The sequence below is a fragment of the Gigantopelta aegis genome, chromosome 4 (assembly GCF_016097555.1).
Source record: "Gigantopelta aegis isolate Gae_Host chromosome 4, Gae_host_genome, whole genome shotgun sequence".
In the NCBI taxonomy this organism is placed as follows: Eukaryota; Metazoa; Mollusca; class Gastropoda; order Neomphalida; family Peltospiridae; genus Gigantopelta; species Gigantopelta aegis.
The window spans coordinates 103,504,211-103,525,970 of record NC_054702.1 but is presented as its reverse complement, the minus strand read 5'-3'; the positions used below and the strand labels follow the sequence as shown (position 1 = coordinate 103,525,970).

Genomic DNA, 21,760 nt, shown 5'->3' with positions numbered 1-21,760 from the left:
TCTCTGACATGAGATGTCATCAGTGTTTCTGATCACTCTTTGGATCATTAAAGGAAGAGATTTAGCTCGGATTTGAAGTCACTGAATCGTAGGATAAAACCACCTCGACAGACCCATTGAGTTCCCCTGTCTTAACAAATGTCCGACGATTGACATATCAATAACCGTTATATGTGTTGTCCTGTCTGGGGAAATGTATATAAAATATTCTTTGCTGCTAATAGTCACTAATGTGAATTTAGCGGATTTCCACTAAGATTATATGCCAGATTTACAAAATGTTTGATATCCAATAGCTGATGATTAATTAATAAAAACAAACCTTGTATATTTGATATTCATATGGTGAAATATTAAGTAATGAAATAGTGCGTACTACAAGAGCCAAGGAATTTAAACACAATTGGCTTCAGGATACATGCCATTCATTCATAAGTGTCATTTTGTGTTTACTGTTCCTATTGTGGAATATTCATATGTATTAAAATACTAAAGTGTATCTCATCTTTCAAGAGTTGGATAGTGTTGTGGTGGGCACGTTTCAGCGCTGCCCACCCACTACTCGTCAGTAATGCCACTACTGGGCTGTGTTTACCTCCAGCTCATGCTGATACGTCCTGGCATTTCCCCACTCCAATGTTGGCACATGCGGGAATGTTTTGCAAGTTGAGGAATTTGGTCCGAAAGCGTTATGTCACTGCAATCTTCCTACTTCTTGTCACCCTCGGTAGCTGAAATTTATGGCATAGAAAAGAACGTCACATTTGTTTTTGCACCTCTTCTCCTTCCTCTTCCAGTCTCGTGCCTGCTGTCTGGTCTATTTACGCAACACATTATTTCAATTCATACCTTGCATTATTTGACTGTTACGATAATAAGTGTGTTTCTTAACGACATTGGTTGGGGTTACATTTTTAAATCTTCTGTACCATTTGTTCAAAGACAGAACTAATAATTTCAAGGATATATTTCTATTGCATATAAACATTCAACACTGGAACCTGAGTGCGTGTAATAATATTTATATATTTATATTTATATTTACAAAACATGGGTTTACCATCTAATGAAGAATATTCCTCCTTCCATACGAATTTTTTTTCTTTTTTTTTTCTTAGAAGACTGGTACACAGAATTGCAACAGTTCTAAGTTTGTGATTGTATTGCAATAATGGTTAAACCCACTGCACATCGAAATAACGGGGGCGTTTCCTTCTGTTCAATGAATCCGCCAGTGACACACGAAAATAAATTTACCTACATTTGAATAACTGAAATAAATTGATGTAAAAAACACAAACAACCAAAGCAAAACAAAATTACCAGTATTTCCCACGGATTTCTTCTTTATAAATGACAATCCGTTCTTTTTTGTCAGACAACCACACCGAACGTTCTCTCGTGTGAAGTAAATGTTCCATCTTTGTGAAGTTGATTTATAAAAGTGAACACAACCTGAGAAGACGTTGGTGGTAGTATTTCTTCTGTTTCTCACCACCTATCATAGTAAACGTGTATCAGTAATTTTACTGGACATAAACATTCCACATTGGGAACAGTATGCTCAAAATAACATTGCAACAATCTTCAACCAGTAAAATACATCATGGGAAATTAAATCATTAGTATCATTAGTAGTTTTTTGTATCATGTTACTGTTGTATTATCTTGGATATCTTGATAATAAAACCTATGCTGGCTGAGTCCTGATTTTGATAATAAAAATATACTTCACTTAGGGCTTCATGATTAAAACCAATAAATTGTTAGTGGGATTTAAATAATTGACTGTTAAAACTCATATATATTTATTTACATTGTATAATGTGATGATGATGTATCCCAGCATAAAGCGGATTACGTAATCTATGATTTTGTATAAGCCTGTTTCAGCTTTTAAATAATGTTTGCTTAGACGACGTTAGCTTTAGAAATATCTTGTCCATGGTATTGGCTTAAGGGACACGTCCAACCAGTGCCCAACAAGTTTCTTATATACCACCATACCATGGTATGTGCTATTCTAGCTGTTGGAAAGTGCATTAAAAGATACTGCTAATGAAAACATGTAACGGGTTTCCTTTAATATTGTAATAAAAATGTTGACATCCAGTAGCCGATGATTCATACATCAATGTGCTCTGGTGGTGTCATTAAACAGAACAAACTAACTTTTCTTTATTGGTCTATTCTGTGTCGCTAGCTGGGTTGCATTCCCAGGACAGCGTGTTAAACCTTAGTTTAAATAAGTACAAAAACAAGTAACAATGATCATTATCATGGTCAGCATCACCACCATCATCACCACCACTACCACCACCACCACCACCACCACCAGGCGCGTTTCTCCACGGGACCAGGTGCGCCACAGATAAACGGGTACATCCTGATACCGTTACTGGAGCGGGACTGGACTGGTTCGCCTTGATTGGCGATGAGAAAGCCGAGTTCTCTTGATATCTGTCATCAGATTTCAACTCCTAGAACAGCTGTTCACTTCATTATTGTCTTAATAATGACTAGTCAGTTTCTGGGTTTTTTTTAACAGTTGTTTAATTCGTTATGGACTTACTTGTAGCAATAACTAGTCAGTTTGTGATTGTTGTGGATGTTTAGTATATACGCGTAAGTATGTAATTAGTTGGCGAAGTATATAATTATGCTGTGCTGTGTAGTTAGCCGCATAGTTTTTATTTTAAAACTGTTTAAATTTATTAACAAGGCAAATTCTCACTTTTTGTGGTCGTGTGATATGTGTGGTTTCAAAAGAGGAAAAATAGAATTAACTAGAGTCGTACAACAATATTTTGGGAGATTTGAGTACTCGTTGTTGTGAATTATTGCATATTCAAGTACGGTAAGTCTATGTTGAATATTCAAGTGCTTTATATTACTGAAAACTCAGCTCTGTGGCATTGTTTTTATAGTGTGGAACATTCACTTTTGGTATTGTTTTTATGGTGCTCAATCCCGAGATCTGAGTATTGTTTTCATGTATTTAATCAATAAATTCAGTACTATTTTAATTATACAGTTATATTTAATTTATTAAAAAAAAATTTATTTTCATTTCAGAATACGTTGACAATCAACTTTGCGCATATGGATGTTTTAACCCCAAACCAGTGTCAACAAGCAAGCTGCGAGTTTTGAATATTTGAATGGTAATATAAAACAACATGGCTTTTCGAAGACGTCACAAGCGGACTTTGGATAACGTGTGGTACATTGCGGGGTCGTGTACGTTGTTTTTCCTCGTTGGAAATCTCGTAATGTTTCAGAGCTATCATGGATTCGTCGAAAATTCTGATAAACGGAAACAAAAACCAAACGACATAGAGGACACGTACAATTCAGACCACTCAGTTTTCGTAAGGGAACTAAGTAACGAGTTGCTGGGTGCCTCCATTGGTAATTCTGAAAACAGTCAGTATTTTGTATTTGAGGGAAGAATGAGAAAACTGATGGGTAATACTCGAGATAGTACACACCCTGGAATCAGACTAACAGTTCCACATCTAGCTCTTGGTCCTGACGGCTTACCGAGTGTTGCAGACAATCTTCTGGACTGTGATCACATCGATAACATCACCGACCAGAAGTACATAGCATCGGGGTGGACCAAAGCAGTGTTTAAAGGGATGTACAAAGGGAGACCAGTCGCGATTAAAACGGTTGATGCCGGGGGACAAGATATTAAATCGTGCATGGAAAAAATGGTGTCCTTTGAAGAGTGTTACCAGAGAGCATCCCATAAGATCATCAAGGAAATACTGGTACTGCAGGCACTTCCTCATGAAAATGTCATAAAGGTAAGATAAAATTGTGTATTTTGGATGATCTCAATGCTAGTAAGATTTGAAGCTTTGCAATATTTTGTGCAAAATATATCAAACTTTAGACTATCAAATTATGTTATTTAACATTAAGTAAAATACAAAATTACAGTTGTTTGGTCGTTATAACTTTTATGTTGTCAATGAACTGCTACAAACAGAATTCTCCAGGTTATAATATGAGAAAAAATAAATGTATGGCAAATAAAACAATTCACGAATTTTATATATCTTGTAATTTCATAAAATAATGACGTATTTATGTGTTATGTAGCTGACTCTCTTTCGTAGCCTGAAAAAGACAAAGAAAATAAGTTAAAAGAAAGACAACGCATAACATACTAATTATGTACATAAGGTGACACATTAGCATAATATATAATTGTCTGTGTGACTGTGCCTGTAAATAAGTTTATATGCAATACATTGCAGTATATTTACAGTAATGTAACAAATTTTACAAATATTTTCAATAGAATGACATGGGCTAATTTTTCCTTGTCGGGTTCAATATTTCCAAGACTTTTATGTATTCATTTCGGTTTATCGGAGGTACCCGAAGCCCACACGTCCATTACCGGTGTGTTGCCATGGGCGTCGTGGCGGGTTGGGTTACGGAGAGTAATGGTGTTACGAAGTGAGACGAACGGAAGATTACGGCAGTTCGCTTGTACACTGCAGACGTGCCGATACTATCGCCGAGTTTAAACATCTTCTTGTCCGTGGCTTTATGTTTTTATCAAACTTGGCCTATCAGAAATAAATGTTAAGTCACTCTCAATTTCAGTCAGATTTCTTGCGCCCTTTGATGAAGTTTGTTGGCTTATGGCTGGTAACAACTCGTATCATGCTTGTAAAACTGGGTCTTTGTATTGGATGCTAACCGTGGAACTGGATTTTAAAAGTGTATATGATGTCTAATATGTGTATGGCTGTATGTAGCTCAGTACAATTGTGTCGAAGCTGTTAACATTATTGTATTTGACGTTTTCTTCCCCCATGTAAGACACAAAAGCAAACGGCAGTAACTTACCAAGAACATTAATTTGAAATCTAACAGTCTCAAAATAGCCGATTTATATTGTGGACTTGTATCATGTTATGGATTAAAATGACAGCAAGTTAGTTACTTTAGTATTAATGTTTTGCCTGTCTTGTTTTAGCATGGTGCTGCACCATGTCTCAATATTATAGTCTAGCGCCATCTTGCCTTAATCAGCGCCATGTCTCCCTGAGATTGAAGAAGAGATTGAAAAATTAATTTAAAATTGCCTTTATAAAACATTAAGAAAATAAATGTATTATTAATTAATAAGATATCCCTGTTATATATTTTGCTATTCATTTATTAAAACAAGCACATTAATTACCTCTCTCTCTCTCTCTCTCTCTCTCTCTCTCTCTCTCTCTCTCTCTCTCTCTCTCTCTCTCTCTCTCTCTCTTTTGATTAATAAAACAAAAGTGTCCTGAAAATGCCCAAAAAGTGTTTAGTTTATAAAATTTCCGCGCAAAATTTCTAGGGAAAACGCCACGTATTAATGCATTTTATTAAGTGAATAACTGCGACTGTATTCACTTAATTCAGTCAAGATATTTTCTACACCATTCATTCCTGTAATGATCACATAGAAGATGGGAGACATACTAGTATCATGATAAGAAATTGGTTCTCTGTGACACTAACATGAATGGTGCATCTTTAGAGCAAAATAATAATTCCAAATTATTTTATTTTACGAATGGTGGTTATAATAATTATTGAAAAAAAAGCGCCTCAAGCGGTTCAAGCCAATCCCATATTTTTAAACAGCACCTAATACAATATCAATTAAGATAGCTTTTGCTTTTGTATTAAAATTACTTCAAAATTGCCATAAAACGTTTTTAAAAGCTAGCTGCATTAAAAAAAAATTCTGGCGAAGGATATTTATATACAGAATTCTATATGAGCTGGAAGGACAAACAGAATACACTATTTAGCGACAACAGTTCAATGAGTAACGTTGTGAACGCCCGACTTGTCTTTCAAGGCAGGACATTTTGTTCAACAACGGGAGGCCTCAGTTAGCAGGAAAACCGATTGAATGTGTCAAGCCTGCACGTATTACCGAGACTCAAGTGCAGAGTAGAGTCTGTTCATTCACAAAATGCCATTTTGTTGTCAATATATTTTTAGACGATAATCGAAAATGGCTGTTAATGGCGTATTGACAGATTTAAATGTACTGTCGACGACTCATTATTTGTATAGTTGTGGCATGACACGGTCGATAAATAAAGATTTGGGCAGGCTCTCATAGAAGAACTAAAGATTACACGGTGACACTTGAAAAGAATATGTTGAGCCGAGAGGCGGACATGAAGTTTCTGTGGATAGGACCTGATGCAGAACGCAAACACAAAGCGCGTACAATTCACAGAATGTCACATGATCATAAATCTAATTGCATTTAGATCCGTCTTTCTAGCCAATCGAATTGCCATACCGCGTTCGTACTTGTCCCATATATACCTACATTTCAAAAAGAAAAGAAAATGGTGTTGCTTGGTATTAATAATCATAGTTAATACAAATATAACTTACTAGTATTTAAAATTATACTCAGCCGTATGTTTTACCTAATAATAAAACTAATACAAATATTTGGAATATTCTTTTTCTGTCCCAGAAATTGGATTGATGATGTTAGTGTTGCTAACAAATATCTCATGAACTTCTAAAGTTTTAGCAAAATGTTTCATCCATAATGGCTTCCATTTTTTTTATATCTAGAATATCTGTATGGATATAGTACTCGCCATACATGATTTAATGCAGAGCAGTATGTCTTAATTTAACAATGTCAATGTTGTGCCCTAGTTCCTTCCTAAATAGATTTAAACATTTATAGATGTTTCTATGGGGTAGTTTAAAACATTGAGCATTGAGGCCTCTGGGTTTCGTGTTGAATATTTTTATTTCATAAACTGAAACATGGTTAATACATGTAGCACATGTCCAATATTTTAAACTGTTTGCCTATTACCAACCAATGTATATTATGTTCATGTCCAAAAATAAGCGGCATTATATTCTGTTATTTTTCTAAAAACGTTTATCAAAAGACAATTTCGAAAGACATTGTAAGTTTACGTCTGTGACAAGCAGTGATACCGGTCATAAGCTTACATGTGTTTGACATCTATTTGACGCAGAAAATTACATAATTACAGAAGATTTAGTCTTTTAAGGACAAACGAAAATGAAATGTGTACTTCAAACTATATTTGTTGTACTGTTAATTGTAATAAGAACTATGGTTTAATCGTACATTTACATTTACGTGCTAAACTAAACGTATGAGTTTCGTTATATTGGGCCCTGAACAATACAGCCTTGCTCAAGATTCAAAGGATGTATAGGCACCGGTCATCAAGAATGCTGCCCAGAGTTTATTGCCAGTCCTTAATTAATTCCACCTGCCACGAGCGAACAAGCTTCTGTTAATATCAAATTTCATGTCTTCATCAATCCTTTTTTTTCAGGTGATTGGCTTCTGCGTTCCCAAGCAACGGTATAATGGCGACAGCAATACAGCCGTCGTCATGGTAACAGAATTGGGAGAAACGATCGATCTGATTAAACTTCTCCAGATGTCTTGGGAAGATCGATTAAGGGTAAGTTATTAATTGACAAAGGAAGATATCTGGATTATGTAATGTAATAGATCCCACCGTATTCCCAGTGAATATCGAGTGAAGATGGCGGGCGGTAATGGCCGACACACAGTCACGCCTGTCCGATCAATAGAATGGCTAATGGAATCAACTTTACGTTTTTAGCTTCATCCCTTTCAAAAATTCGTGTAATACAAACACTTTTATGAAATCAAATATTAGGTGGGTTTTTTCTCCATTATTAATATCCATGGATGGATCTGATGATGGTGGAAATGGTCGCATAATCAGAAGCCTCGTTCCATGTGGTTGAGATGTTAAGTGCGTGGGTCATCTTCATCAGTGGGATCATGCATGATACATGGGCGAGTCTAGAACAAATATAGTGTAGAATAGTCTACAGCAGTCTAGAATAGCTAACTTGTAGGCATCTCCATTGTGTGTGATGTTGATGTTGAGTTGTTTGTGTGTGTGTGTGTGCGTGTGTGTGTGTGTGTGTGTGTGTGAATCGGGACATAATAATTGAGGGTCTTTTGCATCTTCACATAATAGGCACTTCCAAAAACAAGAGAGCACCTTTTGATATTTATGTGGGGATTACAGCCCACTACCCCATTCCCACACTAAGTTACGGTCATGGACAATGATCAGCGTTTATCATGGACATGGACAATGATCGGTTTATCATGGGCATGGACAATGATCAGAGTTTATCATGGACATGGACAATGATCAGTTTATCATAGACATGGACAATAATCAGAGTTTATCATGGACATGGTCAATGATGGACAATGATCAGAGTTTATCATGGACATGGACAATCATCAGAGTTTACCATGGACATTCATTAGAGTTTATCATGGACATGTTCAATCATCAGAGTTTATCATGGACATGGACAATCATCAAAGTTTATCATGGACATGGACAATCATCAGTTTATCATGGACATGGACAATCATCAGAGTTTATCATGGACAGGTCCGACGGAGTATCGCGAACCAAAAGAAAGGTGAGATCGGCGTCATTGAAGTTTCGAATACCTGGGAAAGTTCAAGAAGATTGCTGGTGTTTTCTTTAATAAATAATGACAGAATACGAGATAGGCATGAGCACTGCGTTACACGTTGCAACACTGTATGCAATGAAATATTTAAGATACCGTTTCGTCATTACAGACTGAATATTTTAAAACTTTGTAAAGATTACTGAAGAAAAATGTTTGGCTAAAAATTGGTGAAATCTGAATAAAAAACTATGTGCTTGGTTTTACAATGTCTGTCAATCACATGCCGAAATGATTGAACAAATCCCCTTACTGTACGACCTATTAATGGACTGGAAAATTATGAAATGTGTCAATCACAACAAATCTCCCTTTAATGTAACCTCAAATTGGTTTTTGGGTATTTCATCCCGTTTTACTGCGAGCGTAAATTGCTTTAAAATAGACTGGGAGCGCGGTCTGTATTGAATGGAACACAATGATTACTCGGCGCAACACGGTCGGAATATTGTTCGACTCTCGTGTACTTCCCAGCGGGCTAATAATCGAGGGTAACGAGCCGTGTACTGCGGGACGTTCAATTTGACATTAACATTACAAGACTGCGAGCTGTTTATGTGCTCCGCGGCTGCGAAGGCGAAAGGTCGATTAACTTAGAGTTTGAGTTCTGTATGGAGGTACCGGTTCGCTTATCGCATATATGAAGAAAAAAAATCCGAACGTAAACCATTTTCACTTGTCTGGTCGTGGTACTCCCGTTAAAAATGCGAACCATTTGCAGATAAACGTTTATCTGGCTGATTTATAATGTATGTACCTGCACCGCGTTTATCGGGGAAAGTCTAAACCATTCCGACTGTCTGTTTATCTACTTAATTTATGGTTCCTTGTGGCAGGGATCAAACTCGGCAGATGTTTCAACACGCTCGAGGGTATGGTCGTATCCTTGTACACAAGGGGAAGGAATAAAATGCTTTGTTTATTAAATAAATGTAAACTTGTTACAGGCAATTTGCAATGGGGACGACCGCACACGATCTAGTCTTTTCCCATCTTGCAACAGAGCGGATTAAAAAAGAGGGGTGGGTGGGCCAGGCAAGGCCAGTTTTGCAACAATATTTTTATCTGTACACTGCTTGTCCCTGTTTTTTTGCCCCGTCTATTACATTTAGTACTAATTGTCCCCTTGACTCATGACTACAAAATCCTATATACCAATATATCTAAAATGTACCATTGCTCCAACGTTTTTTCCACTTGGTTTAACTGTCTGTTATTATAAAGTCTGTCTATGTGGGACTTTTAATGTGAAGAGATGTATGGCACTGAAAGTGGATTATAACTAGAGAACTTCAGTTTGGATTTAAACAAATTGAAAGTTCACCTTGGTTCATAGTAGCCTGATTACTCCGCCATTAGAGAGCTATAGTCTGTCCCATCCTCCATCAAAAATCTGTTTTTATTTTATTTTATTTTATTTTATTTTATTTTATTTTGTTTTATTATTTTTTTTTTTTTTTTTTTTGTGTAAATTACTTCAGTTTGGTTTGACGCAAGAAGAAAACTAAAAAGTGTTTTGGAAATAACAAAAAAACAAAACAACTATTTTCGTGTACAATTTATAAAACAATTGGCTCAGAAATAAATAACTTGTGATAAATTTCATAGTATGAAAAAGGCATTCCCTGTGAGAAGTACTATAGACGGACATACGGACACTTATAATCGCTGTCCAAATGTTCATCTAGCTCTCTAAAGGCATACTAATCGGGCTAGGTTTATAGGAAAGATAGTGTGTGTGTGTTTATCGGACCCACTATTTGAATGATGACTTGACTGTAATGCTAAGAACGCGCGCGTGGCAACCATGGTTGTTTTTGAAACCGTAGTAATCATACCGAGTCCCACAACAGAGCGCTATACACAAATCTCGCTGACCTTCTGTTTGGTTTGTGTGGATAATTTGCACACTGGGGCCTGGCTGCCCATCGAAATGTTGATTTATTGTCTTTGGGTTGTCTCCTGCTGCTTTGACTGGCAGGTGTCGCTTTCTGCTGCGATATAGTGTGTCTGCGCGCTGTGAGCGGCGGATGTGGAAGCCAGATAATATTAATTTTTAAAATAGTAATAAAATGCATGTCAATAGAAATAATTGGCAAAATGTGTAGCCAAATGGAGAAAATAGAGAATATTCAAATTATTGGCAAAATGGGAATTGTAATATCTTTGAGAAGAATATGAAGAAAATTGAAAATATTCAAATCATTGTCAAGAAGGGAATTGCAATATAATTGACAAGAATATGAAGGAAATGAGCACTGTTTGGAATATTTTTAATAAGAAAAATCTCATCTTACATTACTTCAATCAGCAAAATAATTATTTATGTAACTACAGTTGGATTTCAATAAACTTTTATTACGCTTCTTCCTGAAAGTAATGGTAGTCTCAGACTGCCCACTGCCAGCAGAAAATTGGCTAACTCGACGGTTGCGGTGTCATTTCCCCAACTCCCGACTTACTGGTGCGCTCAGTTTAACAACTAATGGGTTATACGACAAGAATCGAGTTGTAAGAGCGCTAAGACTAGCAACTGAATAGTCGTAGAAGTGAGAGCAGAAGGTTAGCCAACTTTCTACTGGCAGTTGGTTGTTTGACACTAGCATAAGAATCTTGCTTTGTTGTTTACACAAGTTCTTAAATTAGTACGTGTGATCATGGTAATTTACTTCTCATGGGACAGAATGCATTTAGATTGTGGACAATGTCTCCTCTAAAATAAACCAGTTTTTAAAGCATGGAAAATTAAAACGGAGGGGGGGGGGGGGGGGGGGGGGGCTATAAAGAACATGTTTTATGTTATCCAGTCATTAATATCACCTTTCCTTAAAAAAGAAAGAAAGAAGAAGAAATAATTACATTTGATCGGACATTGCTAGAAAAAAAAGAGTCCAAAACGTCTTGAAGGAAGAAGATTTATTTATTTATTTATTTAGTAAAGTAAAACGTATATGTATATACAAACGCGTAGTTAAGATAATATGTGCCATGCAATAAATGTTATGACGTGACACCATAGCAACAGTAGTCCTAAATTAACAATACTCACACTATTGATGAATACGTACTTCTAGTTTAAATAGTGTTGTATTGTTGTTCTGATTTTTGTTTGTGGGTGTGAGTGGGGTTTGTTTGAGGGATAACCTGGAGATATGAGAAAGACTGTCTTTTCGGAAAAACCTAATGATATGCGGCTTTGGGCTCTTTTTGCATGAAAACGTCCCGTAATTTGTTTGAAAACCGTGCCGATAACAGCTGTTCGTGGTCAATTGTTGTAACCCACTACTGTGTGATATGGATTTACGATAAAACTGCAAAACCCATTACCAAACTAATGGACAGGATCTTCGTAGTAATTGAATATACACGCACGTGATGGCCGGACTGTTGTCTATAGAATATTTCATTAAATATGTGCAACGAATATACACAGTTATTTACAGACCATTCTTGTTTGCCAGTTTTATAGCTCATATATCTGTGGACAGTAATTTACTTTCGTGTAACTAATGTTCCGAGAAAAATTATTGGTAATTAAAACTGGTTGATAAGAGAATGGTCAGGAAAACAAGATATTTCCGTTATATATATATATATTAAAAAACGTGTACACTGGAGATATTCGAAACTGTTGTGCAGATTTCTATGGCAGAAATAAGTCCAATAGTCCCAACCTTTCGACAAATATGTCCCAACTTAACGAGTACAGCACTGCTAGTCTTTGCTAAAGATTTCTTTAGCCAATTAATGAAAAATCGGATTATCACACATTTGCCAGTTCAAATTCCCATGGTGAATATTATGGCAGTCACGTGTGTTCCTGAAATTTACCATATTTTATTTTGATACTGCAACAACAACAAAAAAATAATACGGTAGCAACACAAAACCTGCCAAAAACAACCTCCCTCAGTAGCTGTTAGCGGGAATTAACCCATTTTACCGATTTGCGTGAAATAAAAGAACCACTAACCTAATTTAAACTCTAGGGAATTGGTAATGGGTACACTTAAGAAGCATTTAAATAATTTGTCATCGTCGTCAATATCTAACTGACCACCCAAACAATGAAAAAATTAAGAGGATTCTTAAAATAACTCAGAGAAGTAACGGCGTAGAATGTGAACTTCAAGTCTTGGAACTTCAGACTCGCCATGAATGATATTTTTATTAAATAATGGATGAGCCACGATGCAAAATAAATTCCATTGTTCATTGCCAAGCAGAAACAATCAATAGTTCGGTCTTAGCATTCAAATACAAACTATCGTAACTAAACAGTTTCTAGTACAAGCACTTTTAATAGACCTCCCTTCGCGTACAAAAATGTACGTTTTTTTTTTAGGTGAATGCGTTGCAGGATCGAACTACCTCGGTCAATCTGTTCAACTAACTGAGGGTTTTTTCCTCGTCTCAACCAGTGCACCACAAGTAGTCAAAAGCCGTGGTATGTGCTTTCCTGTTTGTGGGAAAGTAAATGTAAAAAATCCCTTGCTCCTAATGGAAAAATGTAGCGGGTTTCCTCTGATAACTACGAGTCAGAATGCTTAATCAATGTGCTCTAGTGGTGTCGTTAAACAAAAACAAAGTATATAAATAAATATTAAAATCTGCCCCCCTCCCCTCAGGGACGGATTTGGCAGGGGGACCAGGGCAGGTGCTCCCTTTTCCCCCTTATAAATCTAACCCCCCCCCCACTAAAGACTGTGCCTCTCCACTAGAGACCGTGTCCCCACTCCAGATGTCGTTTTTGTTTTCTTGGTCGACGTTCTACATTCAAAATATACCTGTAGAATCAAGGGCGGCAGCAGGATTTTTCTAAGATGGGAATGCAACTTATAAAAGGGCATCTTAAAAAGGGCACCTACAATATTTCAAAGTGCACTAACATGCATTATATATTGGCAGTCGGTTTTTTTGGTGTGTTTTTGTTTTTTGTTTGGGGGGGTGGGGGTAACTTTAAAGTTCAAGGAAGAGCGTATACTAGTATATCCGGGCACTCGCGCCTGAGAATGGCTTCTCTCTTTTCTCAGACTGGTCTGTTGGTATGCTCACACCATATAGTCCCTTGAAGTGACCAGTTTGAACTCAAACGCTCATGACGTCGCTAGTCCTCGACGTGGGTCAGCAGAGCTGTCGTGTCCGTTCAAAAAGATTATCGTTACTGGCGATGCTATCGCTTTTTCAAGATCTTACCTCACAGTTCAAAGCTGGAAGTGGCCACATGATTCAAACTGGACGTGACAAGCGTCTGGCCACGAAATTAATGATCGTCTGCTTCAGATACTGGTGGTCAGTTCCGTTTATTTTCACAAGAGATTTACGTGAATCACTGTCAAAACGGGATTCTCATTTCCGATAGGTAATGAAAAGACTCGACCAAAACGAATGAAAAGATGCACTACCGGATAAAAAACACGTAACTGAATAAAAGTGTATTTTTAATTTAATAAATGGATAATATTAACATCACTGTATGTATAATTAAAATTATTGCAATATTACCCTTCATTGCTAAATGAATATCGGTCAATAAAATCTTTGGTGGAACAAGACCCGTTTGGCTTAATAAGACAGGAAATTTTAGGGAGGATTTTTTATATTGAAATGTAGGGGTTTTTTTTGGATTTATTATTATTACAAAGCAAAAGATTTGGGTAATTCAGAAATGTTTGATTTTTAGGACAAAGTCCGTAAGAATATACATCAAGTTATTTTTTATATGAACATTATTTTGGGGCAGATAAGGCCACTATCCGGGCTATCTATTCAGTATAGGGATGACTTGTTAGTTGTTAGTGGTTAGTGAGAGTGCACAGTGGCTTTACACCTCCCTGTCGTCATTGTAGATAGGAAGCAATGTTAGGATGAGAACCCTGTACCTGCCAGTCTTAGGAACAATGATTTAACCACTACACCACCGGAGCCTGATAAAATACTGGTACATGTTTCTTGTTTTGTTGATGTAACATCACTGTCGCATTAGTTGTCGGTCAATTGTAAACACATGCACATTTATGTTTACTTGTTTTGCGTCATTAGACTGCAAGTGACGCCACTTGTCTTACTGTGATCCCGTTACGCGTAAAGTTATGACTTGTGTAATGTACGGACTGCATCTAAAATGTGACACGTCATTTCAGTACACCTAAGAGGACTAATATTCATTTGCACCGGGATATTAATATCGTCAAGTAACTCAGTCAACGAATCAAAAACGTTGCATTATAAGAATTATTTGTTTACCCTGTTTTAGCCTTATGAAAATCGTAATAGATTATAGACTGGACGATTATATTATAGCTGTGCCTGCTGTACTAGTGTAGCTTTGTAGCTTTGTAAAAATATCTTTATGACCGTTTTACACGACTTAAAGGGACTGTCTTGGGTTTGCAGCCATTGTAAAATGTTTCCTGCTAATGGAGCCTTTTTAGCAATTAAAATTACATATTACATATTCCGTATGTGGAATGTTTATATGCAATAGTTTCATCTTTTATCTTTCCATCTTATTAAATATACTTCACGTGTTTAGAATTTCATTTTTCAAATATCTAATGTGTTTGTCGTGACAGCAAACACCTTATTTACGTAGATACTGATATTCCAAGCAGGAAAATATATTTAATAAGTAATTTTATTCATCAAAAAAGGATCTGTTAGCTGTAAACATTTTACAATAAAAACGAACTCTGTGCAGTGTGTTACAATGGCCGCAAACTCTGGATAGTCCCTTTAAATGTGCTGACGGTTTCCTTGATTTCATTTGATGTTTTGTATCAAGGATCAGGGTTTTAAGAAAGGCTTAAATGTGTTATTAGTATCTCATATTAAGCTATAAATCCCTCAGAACCTGCGTTTGTGTTTGACTCAGGTTGCTTTATACGCATATCATGATATAGCACTTTTAACTGCAGGTGCAGGCTTATTTAATTCCAAAGCACGAACAATAATAATAAGAAAAAAACCCTTAGATGGTAACGATTTCTTTATTAAGGCACACCGGAGAGATAACAGTATCTTACAACCTTTGCGTGCGTTGTCACAATCACTCACAACTCTGATCACATTTTTTTAGGGGTCTGTTCTTGAAATTCACGTCTACACACGAGACTCGAATTGAAAGGTTAGACCTGAAGGCGTTTTGTTCCTAGTGAGATGCGACCCCATCATAATGGCACAAGTCGTTGGGGTTGCGGATTTCCCGTTTGGGTGTCCAGTTTCCATGTCGAACAAAGGGAATCAGTATCTGGTTGCAGTTTATTCTGTCACTTTAAAAATAACTGCCTCCCGACAGAGACGGACCTGACAGCGTGGCTGGATATCGCAGACGACTCGCCAGCGCAATGGCCGCCATGTTGGGGTATTGTCCGTCTGCTCCCGCGATGACGTGACGGGTGCCGTCTGCTCCTCGCCTTACGACCCCGACTTCAGTTGCGCAGACGTATCGCTAACATTATAACTCATGCAGCTTTATGACAAACTATGGTTCAGATTAACGAAATGCGCATGGTTTTCAAGTTGGTATGTCGAACCATGTCGCCATAGAACAGATGGACTGTTACTTGGTGGATGATGTATAATAGTAGATGGTGACCATGAACCAATTCTGAACTAAAAATGTAATTAACATTATTATGGGGAAATGTTTATCTGTAGAGGGAAATAACATTTTCACCAATTAAATTTGACATCCCCCCCCCCCCCCCACACACACACAGTTAAACAGTTTTAATTTTGATGAACAGTCTTCCAATATGTTCAGAGATGGAAGAATCATTCACCTCTTTAGGTCTGCTGTATCAGACAACAGTTTTAAAAATATAATATAATGTCCAAAGCTATATCAATAATTAATATTAACACTTCATGTTAACAACTTATGTACGTAACTCATAGCTTGCATTGGAAAAGCAAAACACTTGTTTGACAGTAAACAAAAGGTTTGTTTCCAGCGTGAGGAAGCTAGAAAGACGAAACTGGATAGAGGTTCGGAATGCTCTTCGCGCTCAGAATGCGAAAATATACGACTGTAAGGTTCAGTTATGTCTGACATGCTCACTTATCTTTTAAATAAACTCATCGAGTCCGACTTTACGGCAGGCACAAAAACGACAAGCCAAACTGTTTATCGAGGCAACGCTAGAGTATCCCTGGCACCCAGATAAGTAAGCGGCAGACACGACTGGCAGAGGCTGCCGACTGTGATGTAAATACATCATCGCTCGGCTAACGAGACAGGTGAAAATGTAGACTTTATGCACGGCGTAATTACCGCCAAGCTATTCTAGTTGTAGAAAATATTTACTTAACTGCACGTGGGAGTTAACGACTATTGACATCCCAAGCAAGGAGGAGGTTGTATATTGTGTGTGTATGGGGGGGGGGGGGGGGGGGGGGAGAGAGAGAGAGAGAGAGAGAGAGAGTGTGTGTGTGTGTGTGTGTGTGTGAGAGAGAGAGAGAGAGAGAGAGAGAGAGAGTGTGTGTGTGTGTATATACATGCACTCCTATCATGTGGTCCTCAATGATACATTTAGTCTTTGGTTAAACATTTCCTAAATCTGCGTCTATCATCCTAATTTGCCCCTGCTCCTTCTAACAGATTCCTCTTAATTTCATAACATAATCTAAAATTCAAATAAGTAGAAAACTTTAAAATATTTACAAGTTCTATTAATAATAGAACAAAAGGCATCGATATGGCAAATTAGCACGCTACGGTTTGTGCGAAGATATACGTAAACACCGTTATGTTGAAATGTGTGCATATGACAAAATAATATATTTAAAATCGCAGCGAAGTATGCATTACATACTCGGGGCATATAGCCATTATAAACCCATCATAGGTGTAACTCCAAAGGAAAATAATAATGTGGTAAAACACTTTGGTTGTCGTAGGAAACCCGCAGGTCGTGTGAAAGTGTAACCGTGCCTTGCTCGATAACAATAGGAATCCCAGAAGAGGAAGGGGGTCGAAAGGTTTGTGCAGTATCTGAATAAACATTTTCAGAATGGATCAGAACGGCATTTATTTGCACATATCACTTTCTTTGGAACCCTCTCGTCTTACGGCGTCTACGCTGTCAGACATTTGTGGCTGGGAGGAAATTCCCTTCTCTCGATGGATGCGTCTGATTCAGTTTATAATGGAACGCGAAAATATCGAAGCGATCTTTTCGCGTGTGTAAGTTATCCAATTGGAGTTGGTGAACCTGAGTGTATCTGTTGATCTGATGCCATCCTTCAACATAAACAGATCTTGTCTAGCGCGCGGTGGATGTAACTAGCTCCTGCAAGACCCACATCTGATCACAAACATACTTGTAGTACATTAACATGGCTGTGTCTCAGTATTTTTTTCCGAGTGACATTTACCTAGAATGAATGTTATTTCGTCATTTGAAGAGATGGCTTTGGGTCTCAATATTTTATATTTTAATTTTTAAAAACTAACTTTAGAAAAAGGGCCTGTGGAGTTTTGTGACATTTACCTGGAATGAATGTTATTTCATGTTATAAATAAACACAAATCTTCAAATAAAATTCTACTCGTCCATATCCTACATATCAGTTTAGTTTAAATGAACTGAAATTTGTATGTATGTGATCATAATTTGTGGCTTACTTGTGTTTGTTATATGAAGGGTCAAGGGAATAACCTATGATGTCCAAACAGATGGTCAGTATTATAAAGGTCGTGTATGTCGCGGTCACAATGACACAAGAAAATAAAAACATTTAATTATGGTAGGCCCTTTACATTTGTTGGTAAATCAAGCATGCTTAGGTGTAAGTATTGCTCGATTGCAGAGTTGTAAACTTGAAAAGTGAAAAATACTACATTACCAAAAGTTTGACATCACAGGTTACTTGTTCACTCTAAGTTTAATCTATATCATACCTGAACCACGAGATTATCTAAAGAACAAAACTTTATTGCCCAAAATTGCACAAACGAGTAATGCCAGAGTTCTGTGTTGAGTACTTTTATTAAACAAAATTGGTCAAAATGTAAGGGGGATTTTTTTTCTTCAAAAGATCTAAACTCGCAAATGTATGAACCCATCACCCATCAGCCTTAAAAGCGATAAATGAATCACTGCGCTGGTAACGCCAGATTTGAGAACCCAATCATGATTGATGTATTCTCGTTCCAGATATCCTATGACGTGACACGACTTCTTCGCTTCTTATCAAGCAGCCCACTCGGTTCAATAAGCATGAACGACTTCCGGCGTCAGCAGTTCGTTCTGGTTTCCGGCCAGCTCAAGTTGTCAGACGTTGATGACGTCGGTTTTGGAGAGCCTTCGTGTGCCGACGACACCAACTGCATCGTTCATTTCTCAAGCGCTAATTTTACAAAAAGGTAAGATAAAAGCTATGTCTTCAGATACTTGCATGGGCTCCAAAGCGAATTAGTGTGCTGCTTCAGCTAACAAACCTCAGCAATCCTAAAAAAAAAAGCTCCAACAAAACAAACAAACAAATAAAACAAACCAACAAAAGCCAAACAATAAAAACAAAAACAAACAACAACAATAAACAAACAAACAGACCCGACTACAAGCTCCATTCCCTTAAATTAGTGACGCCATGCTTTTGAAATCTTCAGTGTCTAAACAAAGACTTTTATTCAAACTTTCAGTTCAAACTAAGATTTAAACTTTGTGCCATGCCCCAAACGACCAACGGTGTCGTTAACAATTTAATGTTGATTTATAAACAAATTTTAGTGTTATCTATTTATATACTGTCGATGATCGATCTTCAAATTTTGGTGGTAAAATTCAACAACTTGACACATTGATTATTTGCAGGATGGCTTGTATTGAAGGAAAGTGTATGGGTTATAATGAACAGAGAAATCTGTTCAACGCAGGACGCCACTTCACAACGTTCCTTCTCCCCCACGGTGCCCCAGTTCTCCTAAGACCACACATAGACCAGCTAGTGGAAGCCTACGAGCAGCTCACAATGGACTCGGTACAACTAGTGAGCAGACTGGGCAAGGTCGTCGATATGTACACGCGGGGCTGGTACCTCAACCGAAGCTCACCACACGAACAGAAACTTGGTATGATGGGTTTTTTTTATATTTCTTCTGCTCCAGCATAAATTTTAAACTAATTTTAAGCATTAGCTATTTTGGTGGGGGTTTTTAAAAGAATTTATGAAAAATAAACGTTGATAGTCCATTTATTTCTGAGACAGAAGCATATGTCTTTTTAATTCATATTTCAACAGACAATTGGATGCTATTCACTAAAGTGATTTATGATCCAGTACCATACTTGAATATAATTACACCTCTGTAGTACTCAACTAGTAGCTGTCGTAAAAACAATATTCAGGACAGTACCAATGATCCACTGCATGACGTGATCACTTACTAATTTTGATTCGCGAATCCACGAAAATATTATTACTGTAATAGGGTTTTTTATCAGTTTATTAAATTGGTAAGACTCCTGAATAACTATATATTGGGTCAACATACCGAAACATGTACACAGAATTTAGTTATTAGTATACTACTCAAAACCACAGTACCATTATACTTAACGCAACAGACTTTCATGTCTTTAGATGTGCCTTAATAAACGAGTGCAAAAAACAATCCTTTGTATCTATACTTGTGGCACAGATAGTCCTCGAAAATTAACAAAAATAACGACCCTCCCCACACACACACACACTTTGTTTTAAATATAAGCAACGGTATTATTTGCGTAGATGGCTAATTTTGATAAACTTGAAATGCATATTCAGTTGTTCCTGCATGTGCGTAAGTTTTACTGAACACATTAGCTTGGTACGAGTTTGAAATTCGCCATGGTTAAATGGTCTTAATTACATGTAAAACATATTTATTGACCTTAACTTGTTTTGATATACACAGAAAGTAGACTGCCTTACTGTTTTTGTATTGTGGTCAATATTTCACCCAAGTTTGATGTATCAATCAAAGGTTGCTATTTTAGTAACAAAACTAGCATTACATTATTTATGAAGAGAATTAACATCTGCCAGAATACCATTATTGACATTTCCTAATTTAGACATACATATTGTAAGCATTAATATTAATAAAACAAGAAAAATAATTTACAAAGTGTTTCAGTGGAATGCCCATGATGATTGAGTTTTAATGAGCAATGAAGTCTGAAAGACAGTTGGCATTATTTGCAATATTAACTACTAGTATATCTTTGAAGTACCAGTCGTTATTTTATAGACCAGTCTTCAATTTACAGAGTTATGTCACTTCATTCTGCCTACGACAGTTGCGTCTAATGGTAGGCCTAGTATTACTATTAAAAAAGAGAAGTGTTAAAAGCTAGAACAGTTACTAGTATTATCTGCAGAAAAACCCACAGTTTTATACAACTTGAGCTGAATACTTAATTTGCTTTGTTACAGAGTTCACCGTTCACAAAGAAAGTGACCTGCCCGGTCAGTTTGACTACAGATGTCGCTTCTCCATGTCCGGAGGGGGTTGTACTCTGTCTGTATTCGACTCATTAGAGGCAGAAAGCATATGTAACCTCGACCCTGATTGTAAAGGATTTGTGATGACCAATCAGAAGACATGGACAGGTCAGTAACTCTTCTAATTATACCATTAGTGAAATAAACGAAAATTGACAATATTGTCTCAATAATTTTAAGAAAGCGCTAATACCACACCACCTAGAGGCAAAACAAGTGCCATAGCTACTCGTATGTGAAAATTATGTTAATACTTTCATTTGTAAATTTATTTAACCCCACACAAATAAATTATGTTACATAAAAGAAAAACGGATTTAATTCGAGGTCTGTGAGAATGACATCATTAAAATACATTAGGTTACTAGATTTTTGGACCTCTGTAATGTTCTAGACTGCATGGAAAATTGCTTCTGTTACCCTACTATTTCGAACATTAATGTATATCTTCATGTTCTTGATAAATGTTCTGTGTTATTTTGCTTTGTATATTAATGTGAGTGAATTTAATTTTTAAAATGTATTTACTATGCTATTTATTTCATACTATTTTTGTATTTGTAAGTTAAAACAATGGAATAACCATCTTAACTTGAACAATTTAATAACTATTTCAGTTTTAAACTCTAATAACATTTTAAAGAACCAAATATGCTGATTTCGTTATCATTTGTTTTACCCGCGGAATGCAAGACGTGTGATGTTT

At 36.7% G+C, this 21,760-nt stretch overlaps 1 protein-coding gene across 4 annotated transcripts in view; it reads left to right on the top strand.

Annotated features, from left to right (window-relative positions):
* Window positions 1-21,760, top strand: part of LOC121371643 (extracellular tyrosine-protein kinase PKDCC-like) — a 37,767-nt gene that overhangs the window by 11,831 nt on the left and 4,176 nt on the right. For 3 of the 4 annotated variants that reach the window (XM_041497678.1, XM_041497679.1, XM_041497680.1), the window contains exons 2-6: window positions 3,076-3,812; window positions 7,362-7,493; window positions 18,723-18,931; window positions 19,383-19,639; window positions 20,986-21,162. In XM_041497678.1, coding sequence (XP_041353612.1) covers window positions 3,180-3,812; window positions 7,362-7,493; window positions 18,723-18,931; window positions 19,383-19,639; window positions 20,986-21,162 — 1,408 coding nt within the window. In that variant the 5' untranslated portion in view covers window positions 3,076-3,179. Of the gene's footprint in view, window positions 1-1,450; window positions 1,473-3,075; window positions 3,813-7,361; window positions 7,494-18,722; window positions 18,932-19,382; window positions 19,640-20,985; window positions 21,163-21,760 lie in introns of those variants that run through there. The other variant, XM_041497681.1, reaches the window with a different exon arrangement.